Raw genomic sequence first — 19,000 nt, 5'->3', positions numbered from 1 at the left:
TGGGTGATGTAGCCGTGCTCAGTAGGGAAGGAGCACCAATTTCTTTGGGAGATGTTGAAGAAGGCAGCTTGTGCCAGACCAGGGTGCTCAAGCAAGAATTTGAATGGAGCCCAAAACCTAGAAGCAGAAAATTCCCAGAAGGCCAGGGATGAAAGATGGGCAGAGCACATACTGGGGTTTGGATGCCCACGTTGATCAGAATTCTCCCACCTCCTGACTGCAGCCACAATATTGACAGGTTGCTAAGGGTTCCTCGAGGGCTGGAGCCCAGCCCAGGGAAAGAGGAAAGCTGCACAGCTCGGCCTTGCCAGACCCGCGGAGGCGCATCGCTGGCCTCTGTCTTGCTGTGGCAAGAAGCCCGGACTTGTTATATAAAAGATCTGGCCTGCAGCTGGAGCCTGAGCAAAACACACAGCCTAGAGCCCATGCCTCTAAATCCGGCCAGGGAACATCTGAGGCCAACCCTGCCTTGAGTTGACAAAGAGAACGCCATCTGAGGAGTGGGATGGAGGCTTCCTAGAAGGCTGGTAGCAGGAAATGACAGTGACGGGGATATGGGGATAGGTAGGTGGGCTGCATGGAAGCCTGCCATCTGACGAAGGGGGATGTAATCATGAACTTACACAACCAAAGCAACCTCAAGTCCTGCTCCTCCAGGAAGCCCTCCATGACTAGACGCATTATTTGGACTAAACACGCTCTCAAAAGAGAAAGGGGTGGTGCTTCAGGCACATGAAGGGGAAGTATAACCTATCCTACTTGCCCTTTTCAGGGGACACAGGGAACAACAGTGTCTGGGGCTTCTGGGAAGTCGGTGTGCTACCCGGAGCGTACTCTCCCTTCACAGTCTGTTCCTAGATCTAAAGAATGCCATTGGACTTCCCTGGTGGCGCAGTGGTTAAGAATCCACCTGCCAATGCAGGGGACACGGGTTCGAGCCCTGGTCAGGGAAGATCCCACATGCCGCGGAGCAGCTAAACCTGTGTGCCACAACTACTGAGCCTGTGCTCTAGAGCCTGTGAGCCACAACTACTGAGCCCACATGCCACAACTACTGAAACCCACACACCTACAGCCTGTGCTCCACAACAAGAGACGCCACCGCAATGAGAAGCCCATGCACTGCAATGAAGAGTAGCCCCCGCTCGCCGCAACTAGAGAAAGCACACACGGAGCAAAGAAGACCCAACGCAGCCAAAAATAAATAAATAAATAAGTAAATTAATTAATTAAAAAAAAGAGTGCCATTAATTTTAACTGCAGCAACTCTTGTTGGTCCAAGGTGGCATATTCCTATGAGAATTCCCCTCCTGTAAACTGTGCCAGACATTTGGCCCCATCTCATCCTTTGGCTCCCTGTTCACTGGCCTTCATGGAACTGGCATCCAGACGCACCAAGGTCAAATCTTGTTCTCATTTCCTTGTTCTCCACTCTGACATGCCAAGAACAGTACTGGGCATTCAAACATTCACTAATAACATTTGAAAATGGATCTCATTTAAAAAATAAATAAAAGGGACTGGGAGATGTGCTCGGCAGAGGAGGACAAGGGAAGCGAGCGCACAAAACCCTTTCCCATTTGGCCGGCACCCCACCTCCAATCAGGCGGGGCGGGCACACTCCAGCGACATGCAAAGGAAGAGTGACTGGCCCAGCATCCCCCAGGACATGGGCTGCCTCTCCTCTGAGCCTGTGTTCTCCCCACCCTGTTTCCTCTTCCCTGAGAACAACTCATTTGTTCTGAAGTTGAACAGGAATGGGCTTAAACTGCATCAAAAGGGAGAAGATCTGACTCTTAAAAACTTAACTGCTGAAAATGTTGAAGTCCTAAGTCAGATGAAGACATATCTTTGTAAAATTTCACATATGAGATGACTTCTTGCTCAGGCTAACACTACCTTACTCAAAAGCTGACCAATGGACTGGATGATGACAGAGATCCCTTCTAAGTTTAGGATTCTTAATGAAGAGAAAAACCCTGAAGAGGGGACCTGGGCTCCATCAGACTCAAATGGGTCTACCGAAATCCCAGGAGGGCTGCTGATTAGGGATCAACTCTCCATTATCTGAGAACTTTCCACTCCTGTTACTCTAGTGGGATCTATCCTGGCTCAACACACTTTCGGGCCACCTCTTCCAGTTGTCTGGGGAATGCATACTCAGTTGAATGTTGGTCTGTTTTAGCAACGTAAATCTCATTTATTAAAACCTAGGATAAATTCCAAAATCAACTCTTGTATACCCACACATGAATACTCAAAGCCAAACTGATAAACCCAGATTGCCTTCTCTCTCCCACCAGTCAGGTGGAATGCAAACTCATTTTCAGGTAAATTTACGAAGAGAACCAAGTTGGTTAACATGAGATGATGAAAAGCTACATGGTGCGTATGTACAGCCAAAACCCAGGACAAGTCACATCAATGACTGAGTATTGGTAAGTCGACCCAAGGCCTCCTCGGCCAGCCCACCACCCCACCTTTATCCCTTATCCCATTAGCAGAGAGCTTCATTACCTGGGTGGCCTTGTCATTGGTACAGCAGGTGAAGGCCCCATCAGCATCTCGTGGCCACTGGCCCAGAAGGTAGGAGCTGAGGATGGTGTCCAGGGAGAACGTACGCCGGACCTGGGGTGGCTGAGGCCTACACACTGGCTTTTCTGGGGCCACGGAACACGGGACGCTGGCTGGAAGAGAGCACAGCCCGCACACCTGGACGTCAGCATGGAGGCAGCAGACACAGTAACCAACCTTCCCTCTTTCAGGAAGCCTCACCGGACTGCTGCATCTTCACTTATATTTACCTCCCTCCTACAGAATTTGAAGCAGCCCATAAAAGCACATACAGCGTGATGAAAGCTCTCCTGACTTATCCAGCTGGTCTTTGTCACTGGAAACAATTTACACCATTTCACACTGGACGAGGGGTTACTTTACACATGTCTTCTTTCTCCTGTTCCTAATGGACTACAGGCTGTGAACTCCCAGGTCTCTGCACTGAGTTTCCTGAGAGCAGGACTGTTTCCCATCATTAAAGAAGTAACTGGAAGTGGACAAAAACCAAGTTTTCCTCCATCTTTTATCCTGCCTTTTATTTCCTTTTATCTCCTGCCTTCTTCCAGCACTGATTGCAAGGCTCCTATGTACAAATTCAACCCAGTTAACTGAAGGACTCTTCCTATTTCCTTCAAGACCATTAGCTCCAGGGAACCTAGGTGACTGAGACAAAGAGAACGACATAACTACTTTCAACTATCCAGGATCCAGGAGAATATCCAAGTCTTTTGGTTCTCTCCTCTGTCTCTGACTTCTGGCTAAATAGAACAAAAATAAACCAGTTACAAATCCACTTATTTTTCTTTTTACCTTGACTAAAGCTTTCTGGGGGAAGGTAAAAGTTGAAACTGTTGCTAAAGTCTAAGCATTCTGGAATCATCTGTAAGTTTCAGTCATCTGGGTTGACCGTGTTTTCCGCAGCCACATTCAAAACACACGACTATCTTAAGGTCTGTAAGGCTCTTTCCTTTAAGCAGAGCAAAATGCTTTCACATCTGTACTAATCTCTTGATAATTCATGTGTGCATTAAGCACAGCAAAAGAACTGGGGACTGTAGATATAAATAAACTTGAAGAACTTTATATTAAAAAGACACTAACAGGTTGGCAGGTTCCTCAAAAAGTTAAATATAGAATTACCATACCATCCAGCAATTCCACTTCTAGGTATATATACAAAAGAATTGAAAAGAGGGTCTCAAAGTGATATCTGTATACCCATGTTCATAGCAGCACTATTCACAATAGCCAAGAGGTAGAAACAACCCAAGTGTTCACTGACAGATGAATGGATCAACAAAATGTGTTCTATACATACAATGGAGTCTCAAAAAGGGATGAAGTTCTGAAACATGTTATACCATGGATGAAACTTCAAAACATTATGCTACATGAAATAAAACCAACACAAAAGGACAAATATTGTATGATTCCACTTATATGAGGTACCTAGAATAGGCAAATTCATAGGGACAGAAAGTAGAACAGAGGTTACCAGGGGCTTAGGGGGAGAAGGGAATGGGGCATTATTATTTAATGGGCACAGAGTTTCTGCTTGGGGTGATGAAAATATTCTGGAAATGGACAGTGGTGATGGTTACACAACATTGTAAGTGTACTTAATGTCACAGAATCATAAACTTATAATGGTTAAATGGTAAATTTTATGTTATGTGTGTTTTACCACAATAAAAAAAAGGAGAGAAACACTAATAATACTATCTTCTCCAAATCCATTTAAATATTTACACACATTTTGACATAGTATAATGAATACGAAATGTATTACATGATATTCTGCTTTGTTCTACCCATTTCCAAGTATCAACAATCTACATATCTGTCATTTTTAAAGACTACATAATATTCCACCAAGTTGATACACAGTAGTTTGCTTAGCCCCTCCCATATTATTGGAGGTTTGAGAGGTTTCCCCCACCCCAATGTGAATATCATAAATGTTATTGCATGGATAACTTTTAGTCTCAGGTTTTATCTAATTCCTTACATATTTCTAGGTCATTTTCCTCAGCCATCATATAGTATGTGCTCATTTAAAACAAACTAAAGGGACTTCCCTGGTGGTGCAGTGGTTAAGAATCCTCCTGCCAACGCAGGGGACACGGGTTCGATCCCTGGTCCGGGAAGATCCCACATGCCGCAGAGCAACTAAGCCCGTGCACCACAACTACTGAAGCCCACGCGCCTAGAGCCTGTGCTCTGCAACGAGAAGCCACGGCAATGAGAAGCCTGTGCACTGCAATGAAGAGTGGCCCCTGCTCGCCACAACAAAGCCCATGCACAATGAAGACCCAACACAGTCAATAAATAAATAAAAATAAATTTATTTAAAAAAATAAATAAATTTAAAAAAATAAATAAATTAAAAAAATACAAATTAAAAATGACTTATAAAAGTAGTGGGGGGGCTTCCCTGGTGGTGCAGTGGTTGAGAGTCCGCCTGCCGATGCAGGGTATGCAGGTTCGTGCCCCAGTCCAGGAGGATCCCACATGCCACGGAGCGGCTGGGTCCGTGAGTCATGGCCGCTGAGCCTGCGCGTCCGGAGCCTGTGCTCCGCAACGGGAGAGGCCACAACAGTGAGATGCCCGTGTACCGCGCAAAAAAAAAAAAAAAAGTAGTGTGGGGAATTCCCTGGCAGTCCAGTGGTTAGGACTCCTCACTTTCACTATTGTGGGCCCATTTTTGATCCCTGGTCAGGGAACTAAGATCCTGCAAGCCATGTGTTGCGGCCAAAAAAAAAGTACTGTGAATTGTGGAAAATTCAAGAAATATGCAAACAAACAGAAAAAACTGCAAATCTCAAGACCCAGAGATAATCACGGATAATACTATGAGATATATATCCTCGGGGGCCTTGCCTTCTATGTACATGCATGTATGTGTGTGCGTGTGTGTGTATGCTTTAAAATGAAAAATGGGATTATACTGTACATATTATTTTGCAATGAGTTTTTACCTTATATCATAAACACCTTTCCAAATCAATATATACTGACCTACAACACACCCTTTTAAATGACTTAACACTCTTTAAACTCTTCAAAGGCTTTCTTTCAAAGACAGTACTCATAGGCCTTGTGTTCTGGTCCCACTTACCTTTCCTTTACACGTCACTCCTCTTCAAGATCTCTATGTCCTGGACAAACTACACTATGCACCATTTCCCACCCATGTCTTGGGCCTGCCCTCCTCTGAGGTTTTGCACATGTGCTCAGGGCTGAAATGTGATCCATCCATCAGGGCCAGCCTAAACATCTCCACCTCCACAGAGCTTCCTGAGTCCCCTGGAAGGAATGTCTCAGGATTTTCTGATTTTCCCCAGTACTTTGTACTCTTCTAGTACTTCCCAGTCTCTATTGGATTACAAGTATTTGTAAATCCCAGCTAATAAACAACCTGTGGCCAAGGGCTGTCTAATTTATCTTTGAACCCCACACAGCATCTAGAGCATAGGGTTGGAGATTGGCAGATGCCTAAGTATTCTCATAAAATCAAAAACCTGTCACTATCAGGGAGAGCCTGCTCTAATTACACCTGGATTCTAAGTTTGTGTGCCTTGCACATCCATGCTCACCCTGCTCCCTGTGAGTAAATCCCCCTGAGCTGCTTGCCCCCTTTCCTCTCTCTGAGGCTCAGGGAGGCCCAACCTCTTTCCTCCCCTCCCTGCACCTGTCACCCAGAAAGTTAGTGACAGGCACGCTGGGTTCAAGCCCCAACTGCATCCCCTACACCGGCATTTCAACCACTCGTTTTTCTATCGTGGGCTTAAGATCAAAAGGTGGCAATCTGGATACTTCTGGGAGATCCTGACCCATGCCGGCAGCCTGGCCAGACACCAAAATGCTGTCCTATGGTTCTCCCAAACTGTCTCTAAGAGCCCACTGTTGAGGCAGGGGCCCTTGAAGGCAAGTTTACAAGATTACATGACAGAGAAGCAATGAGGCAGGTGGGAAGCAGATGAGCCAGAGACTGGCAGAGAGGCCAGAACACCATGATTCTAACAGCTCCTTCACTGCTGTCAGAAGAAAGAGGGCTGGGACTCCAGGGCTGAGAAAAAAGCACTGGGGAGAAAGATTTCTTGGGGCCACCTCTCTCAGCCCCTCAGCAGAAATTGCTGCAAAAACCTCCTTTAGAAATGTTTCCATCCTGAGGCCCTACGTATGCTCTTCTAAGTTTGTGTGCCTTGCACCCTAAGTATGTATAATACTTTCAAGTTTGTATAATACTTTCAAGTTTTGCCCCCTCCTCACAAAGTACTTGTGTGTGTACAGTCTTTTGTTCTCCTAAAGGGGCTCCAGAAAGACTGATAAGGAGACCAAGGCACAGAGAAGTCCAGTCTCAGATTGGACTTGGTCGCCCAGAAAGTCAGGAGGCAGTCCTACATCCAAATCCAAGCCTCCTTCTTCCTACATCAGTCCACAGGGCTCTTGGCCCTTTTGCATCAGGAACACCTCCAAGGGTGCAGGACACCTGCCTACATACCTGAAGGAAGAAATGCCTGGCAGCTCCTTCAGGGAAGGGAGTAAGGAAGCAGACCACATAGCAATTTTTTGTTTGGGGTGTTGGTTGGTTGGTGTTTTGGAGAAGCCTTTGAAGCCTAGTGGGAAGGATTCTAGTAAACCATATGCCCATTTTACATCTTCCCATCGATACCCTTCACAGCCCACCTCATTCGCGAGTTACAGGAGGAGTCCAATTTCAAGGGCAGTAATCAGAGATGACATGTTACTCCCCAGCACCCCCGGGGTTGGGGAGGACCCAGGATCCTGGAATTTGGTATAAGAATCCAACCACCCATTTTGATCAACTCTACATCTAAATCTGACCTAAGTTATTCATAAAGACTCTGAGCGCTTTGTCGGTTCTGACTTGCTCCTCCGTATACAAAAACAAAACAAAACAAAAACACGAATACAAAAAAAAGAAAAAGGGGAAGGAAGGGCAAATGGGGAGAAACCAAGTACCCCAATAGAGAACCAGCTGCCTCTGACCCAGCCCCCTCCTCTCTGCTAGGCCTGCAAGGATGTTGCTGCATCTAAGACAAACTGGAGGACTTGCCTCAGTTTCTTTTCCTTAAATGAGACCGCTGGGCCTCAGACTTATTTCTACAGTGACTACATCCTAGCACAGGGTGCCGGCCCAGCTCCTGACCAGCCGCAAGGTGACGGAATTCCCTTCTGTCTCAAAGCGCTCAGCAAAGCCCCAGCTCCCCTCCCAAACCCCCACGTTCTTAGACCCTTTGAGGTGATGAAAGTGCATGTTTCCTTCACGCCCAGAAACTAAGGGAGGGGGCACTTCAAAAAGATGAGATTTTGGGCTTCCCTGGTGGCGCAGTGGTTGAGAGTCCGCCTGCTGATGCAGGGGACACAGGTTCGTGCCCCGGTCCGGGAAGATCCCACGTGCTGCGGAGCGGCTGGGCCCATGAGCCATGGCCGCTGAACCTGCGCATCCGGAGCCTGTGCTCCACAACGGGAGAGGCCACAACAGTGAGAGGCCCGCGTAACGCAAAAAAAAATAAAAATAAAAAAAAATAAAAAGATGAGATTTTGACAGGAAAACTAATCTACCACTTATTAAAAAAACCCCACCACAAATGGTTTGGTGATGACCTGCTAATTTGGGCACCAGAACTGATTAAGGGCGAAACCAAGGTTCCCTCCAAACGCAACACGAACTGAAGCCAAAGCCAGACATTGACATGTTCTGTGCCATTCTCGAAGGGGCCACAGGCTGGAGCAGTGTGGCCCCCGAATATCTGGGAGGGGCTCAGGTGTGAGGGATCTGGTTCTGACTGCAGCTCTGCCCTCACTGTGGCGTGACTGCAGCCCACACCTTATGCCCTCCCCCCTCACCAGGCCTGCTCTCCCATCGGGCAGGCAGGAGCACAGTCCCAGCCTCAGTTACCTCTCAGGGACGCTGTAAACAACGAAAGATGAGATGCAAAAAGGCTTTAAAGTCTTCATTAGATAGATCATGTCAAACCAATTACCAATTACCAATCAGTCAGCCCCTCCCCGCACCACAATCTTTTAGGACTGAAGGTGTGGGTGGGGAAGGAAGAGGAGACATGCAGGGTGAGTTCCAGCCACGACTGTCCCCTGGGAAGGCCCACAGCTTCAGTCAGAGCCCTTTCCTTTCCTAGTGTTGGTCTAACCCAGCCAGGAGAGCACCCAGAGTGAATGATGCAGGCGAAAGAGAGCCGCTGGGAGGCGTGGGCATCAGCAGCGCTGTCAGCACTGAGACCTCCCTCAGTCGGGAACATCCTCTAAGAAATCTCACAAGTGAGTGCAGTTGAAATAGGGGCTCCTGGGCTTATCCCTCCCTCATGGGTGCACCCACCGGAAAGATCTGGGGATGGGGTTCTGCCCTGCAATTGTGTGATTATGGTTAAAGGAGAAGTGTTGAGAAGTCACAACGGTTGCTTGTGGTCGGAAGATGAACTGGTTTCATTTCTGGAAAGTACCCCTCTCAGATTTGGGAAACAGGACAATTGGCTGCCCTGTCTGAGAAGAGACGCTCCTATCATGACAGGCCAAGACAAAGCAGCAAGTTGCGGGGCCCTGGCTGGGTGGCTGCGGGAGGGTGGGGTGTCCTGTTTACAGCGCTGTGGGGTATTATCGGCCCATCGCACGCAGCAGCCTCCACAGCCCAACCACCTGGCGAAGCTCCCTGGCACAGGGCCAGGCCATTTCACCATACAGCTGAGCAGTGGAGGATGCTTTGGTTCTTGGGCAACGGCAAATGGAAAACACAAAACAAAACAGCACACACCAGAGATAAGAAGCCTTAGGTGCTATCTTTCGGAGCCACTTGGCCCTGTCTCCCAACTGCTACATTTGTATGGCTTTGGGGAGAGCAGGCTCTGAGTGGAGTGGACCAGCGGTCAAGTGTCTGCTGCACCTTGGGGGACAGTGAATAGGGCAGAAACACACAAACAGCTGACGAGGGGCCTGGCACACCACAGTAGACTGACTGATTCCTTCAGTAGCAGGTTCTGGGTGCCCACCACAAACCAGCCCTGTGATAGGCACTGCAGACACAGGAGGAGCAGGACAAGAAGCTGCTGACCAAGCTGAAGTGGGGCAGGCCGATACAAGCCCCAAGGGCCAGGCTGCCAGCTCAACCTCCGGGGATTCCTCCAGCCACTGACTCTTCAGAAGGACCACCATTTGGTCTCTGCTGTTCCCTCATATTCCTGGCTGGAAATCAGCTCAGGCCTGACCACACCAGCAAACCCCCACTGCGGGAACCCGAAGGAGGAGGGCGACAGCTCTTAGGAGGGGTCAGGGAAAGGAGGAAGGCAGCAGACAACACAGGAAGTGAGGCATCTGTGGCTGCCCTTCTCAACTTGGCCAGAGATAGACTGTGGGGTGGAGGCTTAGCAGCTTACAAGGAGAGACCAGCCGCTGACCAGAGGGTCCTGGCTGGGAATCTAGGGGGGCTACTTCACTTACTTTACTATCTTTGGGGCAATGCAGTAGAGAGAAACCTGGGAAACCAGACAAGGCTACTCTCCACCCATCCTCCATTAGCTTGAGGCTGAGTGACCGCAAAATACCCAAGAAGGACTACAGAAGGAAGAAGAGAGACAGCCAATGAGATTTCACAGGTGGCAAAAACTCAGCAACTGGCAGGCTCAGCAAACAAGTTACCAGTCACTTTCTCATGTCACTGGGCTTTGAGCCATTATTAGCACTAATCTTCTTGCCTTCCCTCTTTAAAATAACTCTCATTATAACAGAAGCTGTACATAGACAGGAGGAAGTTAAAGGAAAATTTAAAAATGCAGATTAGCAAAAACTGAAAAATAAAAACGATGCATGCCACCACTCAGAAATCACCATTCTGCACATCCTTCCTGATCTCTCCTTGTGCACCTATGTGTGCATATGTATTTTTAATAAAATGAGATCTTATTACACGTTTTTCTAACAATATGCTTTTTTCAGCCACTGATCTTCACTTCAGGAGAAGTAGGCAGGGAAAGGGCCACCCAGGAGGCTGAGGCAGGGCAGACGGTTAGACACTGAGGGAGCAGGCCCTGTCCTGTCCCGTCTCCTAGCTGTGATGCAGCACTTTTGTTGGGGGTGGGGGAGGTGGGGGGAATGATAACCTGGAGGGGAGCAAAGTAAAACAGGGATGCAGAATTTCTAAATATTCCCCAATACCAGATTTGCAGTAAGTAGGGGAAGTTCCTCCTCACAGCTTCACAGGGATTACTTTTCCATTTCAGTATGTGTGCTGGGATTAAACAGTGCAGGCAGTCTTCTGAGCTGCTTGCGGTCCTGCGCCGCTTAACTGCTTAACTCAGGGACATGTGGGTTTTGGAGGGAAGCTGTGGTCAAACCGAAATCCTCAATATGACTGTACAAGAGTTAGAAGCCCTCCTTGGAAAGCCCAAGGAGACCCCATCCATCCCAGCTGGGAAAATTAAACCTGGGGCTTTAAACACTTCTTTCAAACCCAAGCAATAGCTCATTTCAATCATAACAGGGAGAAGAAACTAAAGAAGTGAGATTAAAAAGAAGGAAGAAAAAAGGAGTAACAGCACATTTCCCTTACCAAGAAGGCTTACCTAAAGAGAAAAAAAAAAGTGATATTTGTATACACATGAAAAACTTCTCAGCCAGGACCTTAATACTAACTCCATATTTAATACTAACTCCATATTTAATATTAACTCTGTATTTAATACTGTCTCCATATTTAAGTGTGTAGCTCAGGTGAAACCTTTTCTTGCTGTGTGTCTGACTCCCCAGGATGCAGACCACATCCATGGGCAGCTGGAGAGAAGGGTCAGGAGAAACCCATTTGGAGGGGTCACTATGGGGAAAAAATGAGGAACACCCTAACTCTTCTTATCAGCAAGGAGGGAAAGGGTGATCCCAAAGCGTACGTGTGTGTGTGCGTGCACGCCTATGAAGAGTAGACAGCAGTTACTTAGACATTTGTTCAATTCTCAAGAAGCTGCAGTTCGAAAGAAAGGAAGTGGTGTGAACTTTTCACCTTTTATCTGAATTCTGTGAAGAGGAGTTCTGAAGGATTTCAACATTCTTAAAACAGGACAAGATACTAGCAGTCACTGATTGGAGCATGCTTTCCTTTGGGATCTATTTGGCCTTTGTTAAGAACAGCATAAGTAGCCATAGCCTAGCCTTCTCCATCTAACAGCAATCCTCACCGCCTGGCTACCTGGGAGGGATGAATTTCTGGGTGGCTATAAACTCAGAGGACAGGCATAAACCCTTCAGTATCTTCACTTCAGACGACAATCTGATTCTTATCAAGTAGAGGAGAAATCATGATGTCCACTTAGCTCTTTAAAGATAAAAGAGGTGAAGGAAGAACCAGAGATTGGGGAGGCTCATCTACAGTAAATCCTGTGAGAGGACAACTGTGATTGAAACCCTACTCTGATTTTTGTTCTGAATGTGTGCGCCCCACACACTCTCAGGGATTCTCTGGGTGGGAGCCCAGGAACACCCTCGTGTAGACAGGTGAACTGATTTCTCCAACGCCACAGAGCAACTTGAGACACAGGCCTTTCTTCCCCCACAGAAGACTTTCAAAGTGCATTTCCCCCCTTGTGTTTCATTGTCAGACTCAACTGTCATGACTGTCTGGCTGCCTTGGTTCAGGAACTTCCCCACGGACTGGAAGAGTTCTATTATTTTCCCTACTGGGAACCAGCACAATCAGACCTGGGTCTCGGGGACACTGTTTTACCCACTGGGCATGTAGGGCAAGTGGAGGAAGACAATTAAAAAGGAGGGATCCCTTTTCTAGTGAGGACAGTGGAAATCGAGTGAAAGAAAAAAAGGAAATAAGAATAGAATTATAGATCATGTTCAAATAGTCAAAATAATTTCTGCTTTGTGAACAAACCATGACTTATTTTTAGCTTCATCCAGCCTGCCTTCTCCCTGACCTCACGTAAACTGCCAGACAGCAACATATGTGTGAATACCTAGAGTTTGACAGAATTTGATGGCCTCATTTTGCTGCCTTCCCGCCAATGATTCTAAAAGCCCAAAGAAAATTTTTTTACTCCTCTTTAGAACTCACATCAATACTCATGTCCTTCAGTGTTAGTTTAGAACTGGCTTTATGCAGCTCCCAAAGTAACAGCTCAGTCAGGAGGAGTCAGCAATGGATGCCAAAACAACTGGGAGAAACACTGTGGGGAACAGAACACTTACATAATGTACCACATATAAGAGAATAATGTACTTTTACAAAGGGAAATCTGGTTGTCACCACCTCAAATGATCAAACTTAGCATTACTAGTGATGGACATTCTGACACTGTGTACCTCCTGAAGCAATGTATTATGAAGTACACAGCTTCACCCACGAAATGTTCATGCCCAAGATATTTTACCTGAATCGAATTGGGCCCCAGACTTAACTTCCCACTTGCAGGAAATACAGGAGATGGAGGAACAAGTCAAGTGCCATTGAAAGGGAACAGTTACAAAACTCCAGAATGTGGGACAGCTAGAAGGCTGTCCACACTTTCAATAAGTCAGTAATCAAAAAACCTGAAAACAAAAAGACAGGGATGGGAGGGGAATTTTAAACAGATTTTTTTAAAGACATAACCAAATGAGAACCTTGACTGGACCCTGGATCAAAAATAAAAACAAAAAAGCCACAAAGAGGAAATCTGAAAATGAACTGGATATTAGATAATATGGAATTATAGTTTCCTTATGTGTAATAATGATACTATCATTATGTAGAAGAATGGTCTTATTCTCAGGAGATGCCCTTGAAGTAACGGGCAAAGTGTCAAGATATTCACAACTTGTTTTCAAACAGTTCACCAGAAAAAGTGCCTATGGATGCACATATGTATATGTCGAGACACACATATACATAATACACACAAGAAGGGAAGAGAGATTAGACAATTGTGGCCGAAAGTTATCAATGAGTCTAAGGTGAAAGATAAATGGATGTGTACTGGGCTTACAACTTTTCTGCAGGTTTAAAACTTTCCAAGATAAAGCTGTGAGGGAAAAAAAAAAAGAACTGGCTTAATTTGGAATTTGGGAAGACAGAATTAACTTTACTCCTTAGCAAGGATCTAAGCTGTTTAGCAGTTCAATCTTGGCAGGTTTTAGTCAAATTCAATTGGTTCACTGTTCTGGTCTTCTAATTTGGGGAAAGAGAAGGTGGGCAAGAAGAAATGAAACAGTCAATGAGGCTTACTAGGAGGCAAGGAATTGAAGGATGTAAATCAGTACAAGGTAGAATAAAGATACTAAGGGAAGGAGACTTTAAATTAAGAAGTGGCAAAAAAAAAAAAAAAATAAGAAGTGGCATGTCGGGCTTCCCTGGTGGCACAGTGGTTAAGAATCTGCCTGCCAATGCAGGGGTCACGGGTTCGAGCCCTGGTCCAGAAAGATCCCACAAGCCACGGAGCAACTAAGCCCGTGCGCCACAACTACTGAGCCTGTGCTCTAGAGCCCATGAGCCACAACTACTGAGCCCACGCGCCACAACTACTGAAGCCTGCGTGCCTAGAGCCCAGGCTCTGCAGCAACATAAGTCATTGCAATGAGATGCCTGCGCACTGCAATGAAGAGTAGCCCCCACTCGGCACAACTAGAGAAAGGCTGCACGCGGCAACTAAGACCCAATGCAGCCAAAAATATTAAAAGAAAAAAAAAAAGTGGTATGTCATCCCAGGAGAAAGACCCAGATTGTGCACAGAATTAAAGAGTTCCTATGATCCAGAAACACAGTTGGAGTTGGATATAACCTCAGATATGCCCCACCAAGTTACCCTGGGCATCCATTTGCTCATTCATTACAGGAACGTAGAAACCAGTGAGATCCCAGGGAAGATGGGTAAAAATAGCTAAAGCGACGGTAGCTAGATCCCAAGAGGAAGATGAAGTGAATTAGAATTTATGTCTTCTTCTGTATGAGTGTAAAAAGGAAGGGCAGAAGAGACTTAATTAGAATAGGAGAGATTCCAGCTAGATAAAAGGAAGAACTTCCTGCTCATCAGAATGAATGAGGGAGATTGTAGAGTCTGCCCCTGAACAGCTCCAGGGAGAGATCATTACATGCCCCCAGAGGTCTCAATATTCACCCACCAGAAGGCAGAAGGTTGTACCTAGAGAGTTTGAGCCTCCTCTAGTTCTAGAATTCTCCAACTATTAAAGGGTAAATAAGAGATGGCTACTGACCGATTCAGCTAAATTGAAAGCCCCAGAGCCCATGCTGTTATCCGGGGCAAAATTAGTTAAGGGGGAAAAAAAGGCACCAAGTCAAAAGGAGATATGCCTTACCTAGGCTGATCAGACAGCTGTGTTGTGCGCTCCCAGACCATCTCTCAAACTTCCTCACCCAAGCAGGAGAGTATAAATAGTGCTCAATTTACCTGTGGCTCGCCACAGGCAGAAGGGCTGGTCACGTGGTAACTGCCGAGTAGACATCAGAGCTCAGAGGGCAGGTTTGCTCACTTGCTACACCTCAGTAGGTCTGTCAGGACCTCTGCTCTGGTTCATTTTGCTCTGGGCTGGGGGGTGGGGAGGGGGGCTTAAAGGAGCAGTTACACAGTTATGTCCCTCAGGGCCATGAAGGTATAGTCACAGAACTTGCCTTGCCTTCAGGGTCTAAAATCTTATTAGGGTTAACTCTGCACAACCCTCAAAGCTTTGAAAACCTGCGTGGATCATTTTGTCCCACTTGCAAAATCTTCTCTGGTTATGTCCATCTCTTAACTTCTACTGCGTCCCCAGTTTCAAAAAGGAAATACCTGAGAGACCACTACATCCCACCTAGTGATTCCCTACCTGGCCCCTGGCATTCTGGAACTGATCCACCCTGACCCCAAATCCCAGGCAAATTCCCAGGCTGGGCCTGGTAAAAAAACCCCAGTGTGTGCTGGGCAACATTCCAGGGCAGCCCCTGCTCTAAAGCCCTGGTCTTGCTGGTTGCTCAGATCTCCTAAGGGAGGCTCAAAGGCCATATAATGCCTCCAGGGTAAACCTTGTCTGAAACACAAATTAGATGGTCCCTCTAGAAAGAGCCTTGAAAGGTATGACCTTGGGAAGATTTTTCCTACCCTCAATGTCTGCCTGAGACCAATGATAACTTCATAACAGAAGGATGCTTGTCAGGTCACCTCTCCACATGTGCTTCCAGGCACAAAGGAGGACATGGCAACACATACCACTGGATGGTGAGTTACACCATCTTCCCCTTTTACAATGGGCTTTGTATCTGCTCTTAAATCAAAAGCTGCTTAATAGTAATGACACCTTCTTTTATAAGTCAGGTAAAGAAAAGGCTTATCCTCCTGAAGCAAGAGGAGAATATGATCCAGGGAAACAGTCTGGGGTGTTAATTACCAAGACACCCCATCCATGCCTCTAAGAACTGGAAGGGAAAGCGCAGTGGTCCCAGTCCCCTCCAAACAGACAGCTCTGGCCATTTGCACGGCAGCTCTAACACAGACCTCTACACTGCAGACAACCCAGTAAGACTTGGGGGCAGCCTTTTCTCATCCTCCTGCAACCTGTCCGGATTCTGGATGCCATCCACCGGGCGCTGATTTTGGAGTGGGACAGAGCCAAGAGAATACTGGGGACAGCCTATATAGCTTGATAACTGCTTAAGGACAAACAATCTAACTGTATAAACTGGTGTAATAATATAGTAAATGCTCATGGGTCTATTTCACAGAACTGGCTGGAATCCATGAAAAAATCCTTTGATGCTAACTTAACCACAGTCTCACATTCTAGGGCGGCTGCAGGGAGGCATTTTAGATAAAGGACACATAGTAAAGATTCTCCAAAAACTGTTTTTTCTATGTTAAGAAGTAGAGTCAGACTCATTCACTTACCCCAATTCTGGAAGCTGGTGGGAAATGTCAGTAAGCAAAAATGTCAGGAATAATTCTAGTGCCTTCAAGGAGCACAGATAGATGCAGAGCATGCGGTTTGGAGGGAGAGAATAGGGGCTGGGAACAAACAGTAGTGTCTGAACCTCTAACTCTGCTTAGCGGTGATTACCAGATCCACCCCTTCTGGGGCCCTGCGGTTAGTGGAAAGTTTTCATTGACAAAGAGTGAAGCCCTCCCTTTGTGTATGAAGTTGTAACTCCGCAGGCTCCTGTACATTCACAAGGCGGTGGGCACAACAGACCGACTGGTACACAGGCAAAAAAGCTGTCTGGCCTGGCCCATAACCTGACATTGCTTTCTAGACAAAACTCGACTCCTTTTCCCCTTGGATCTCTACCATAAAAATGCGAAGTAGTATTAGTCTATGGCTCTGGCACATGGGAGTCTTCCGATTTCATGTATTTTAAGAAAATGAAGAGAGTTGAGTGAAGAGCAGAGTGAGAGTTTTTCTCAGAATGAGGAAGCAGGCTTCCCTAGAAGGTACCTGGACATCCTGAACATGCTCAGTGTGGATCAGCAGCCTGCTGCAACCCTGCTAACCCCGCTGCTGGGTCAATGTGGGGCACGGACTGGGCTCAGACACACGGCCGCAGGTGCCCAATGGTTCTCAGAATCTGATGCCAACCTTGTCCAGCTCGAGCAGCAGGGACAAGCTGCAGTCTCCTACTATAACAGTCAATACCTGGGCCCAAATCCTGCCTCCGCCTCAGTGTGCTACATGAACTCAAGACGAGTCACTTAACTTCTCTGGGCTTCGGTTGTTCTTTCTGTTAAATGGGGAGAATAAGAGATGTTATAAGGATGATAGAAGAAACTTTAAAGAACTCCTGGTACAGTCAAATTAGTCTAGCATATATTCATTTTTTAAAACTTTTTATTTGGAAATAATTTCAAACATATAGATGTAAGAATAAGACCAGTACCCAGAACACCCATATGCCCTCTACCCAGATTTGCCTATTCTTAAACATTTGACCCATTTGCTTTATCATTTGCTTTCTTTCACATGCACTTTTCCTCACATACACACTCATACACATGCTCTCCCCTACATTCACACCCAGCACCCACACATTCACACTCAAGACACACACACAGACGCTCACATCCAGATACATACACATACTGTCCTTTGTTGGGGTTTGTGTGGTGGTCTGTCTGTAAACGATCAGGAGGGACAGGAGGGGGGGAGGTTCGAGGCGAAAAGAAAGTAAGGGGGCCGTGCTACTTGGTGATGGGTCCACAGCCCTGCTGCCCGCTCCCTGCCTCCAATGCAAACAGCAAGCCCTCGAGTGTTGTGATTTAGAGATGAACGAGTACACGGACAGGGACCAGGAAAAGTACTTGTTACATAAGGTAGTTGGTCACTCTTTTCCTCTGAACAAGAAAAACCACAAAAAACAACAATAAAAGCATTTAGATGAAGCATGGAAATAGCTTTATTATGTAGAATCATTTTTATAATATTTGTTATAATGGGGCTTTACCTCATGCAGTTGGGAAATAACTGGGAAAGGAAGGTTCCACATAAGCATATGGTTATTAGAATATTCAAGAATTCTACACGAAATCTGGTTTTGTAAGAGAAATAAGGAGGTAAAAGCTGTCCATAACCCTCTCTATGAAGGAGGTCAGGCACTTCTCCATGACACCACGTCCCTAGTTGGAACTTTCTCCTGAGTTCAAGTCCCTTCTGGTCCCCTTAGTGGGCACACACTTGTCTCATAAAGGCACTATCACGTATCACAACGACTCCACTCCCAGTTAACCTAAAGCTAGGAGAGGGAGACACGCCCAGGCAGAGTATGGCAGGGGTGGGGGAGGTCTGGACCAGCCGTCCCCTACATGGAGGACTAAAGTGTCACCTATGACACAATGCCACCTGCACCTAGCCCCCCCCACCACAGAAATGCACCACCCACATTTACTCCTGAGTGCTTTTGGGGGGTTCCACATAGTCACACAGAAGAAAAACACCCTTTCCTGTAAGCTCCATCTTAAGAGTATCTCCCTGACATGGCCCCAAGCTCAGTAACCATGACCATGACCCCACCGAGGCAGGAAAACCCTGCCTCCTGGGCCCTAGCTGTCCCTGGTTAGCTTCTCATTCCACGTGGAAATTGCATATCTACAACCAGTTGGAAACACTCAGAAGCTGTCACCACATCACACATATAATGTAATAACCATCACCCTCCAATCAGCTGAACCAAGTGGATAGTTACTTATGGGGTGCTGAAGGAACAAACAGACTTCTCTGCAGCCCATTTTCCTCTCCAATTCTCTTCTGGTCAGTTAAACAAATGAAGTTTTGCTCCTGGAATACAGGTATATAAGCAGAAGGGAAATAGGCCGGGTGTGTGCTAGGCAGGCAGCAGAGGATGCCAGCCTGAGGAGAAATTCCCCACAGACTCTGCACACATATGTGGGAAGAGCCCTGGATCAGGAGCAAAAGGGCGTTATTAGTCACATGGTCTTGGGCAAGTCACTTCCTCTCG

General features: G+C 46.6%; 1 protein-coding gene across 2 annotated transcripts in view; it reads right to left on the bottom strand.

Annotated features, from left to right (window-relative positions):
- FAM117A (family with sequence similarity 117 member A) overlaps positions 1 to 19,000 on the bottom strand; it is a 43,119-nt gene that overhangs the window by 15,157 nt on the left and 8,962 nt on the right. For both annotated transcript variants that reach the window (XM_060133543.1, XM_060133544.1), the window contains exon 2: positions 2,518 to 2,687. In XM_060133543.1, coding sequence (XP_059989526.1) covers positions 2,518 to 2,687 — 170 coding nt within the window. The remainder of the gene's footprint in view (positions 1 to 2,517; positions 2,688 to 19,000) is intronic.

This window comes from Lagenorhynchus albirostris, chromosome 20 (assembly GCF_949774975.1).
Source record: "Lagenorhynchus albirostris chromosome 20, mLagAlb1.1, whole genome shotgun sequence".
NCBI classification, from domain to species: Eukaryota; Metazoa; Chordata; class Mammalia; order Artiodactyla; family Delphinidae; genus Lagenorhynchus; species Lagenorhynchus albirostris.
Note: the sequence above shows the minus strand (reverse complement) of the source record. Positions and strands in the feature narration are given on the sequence as shown.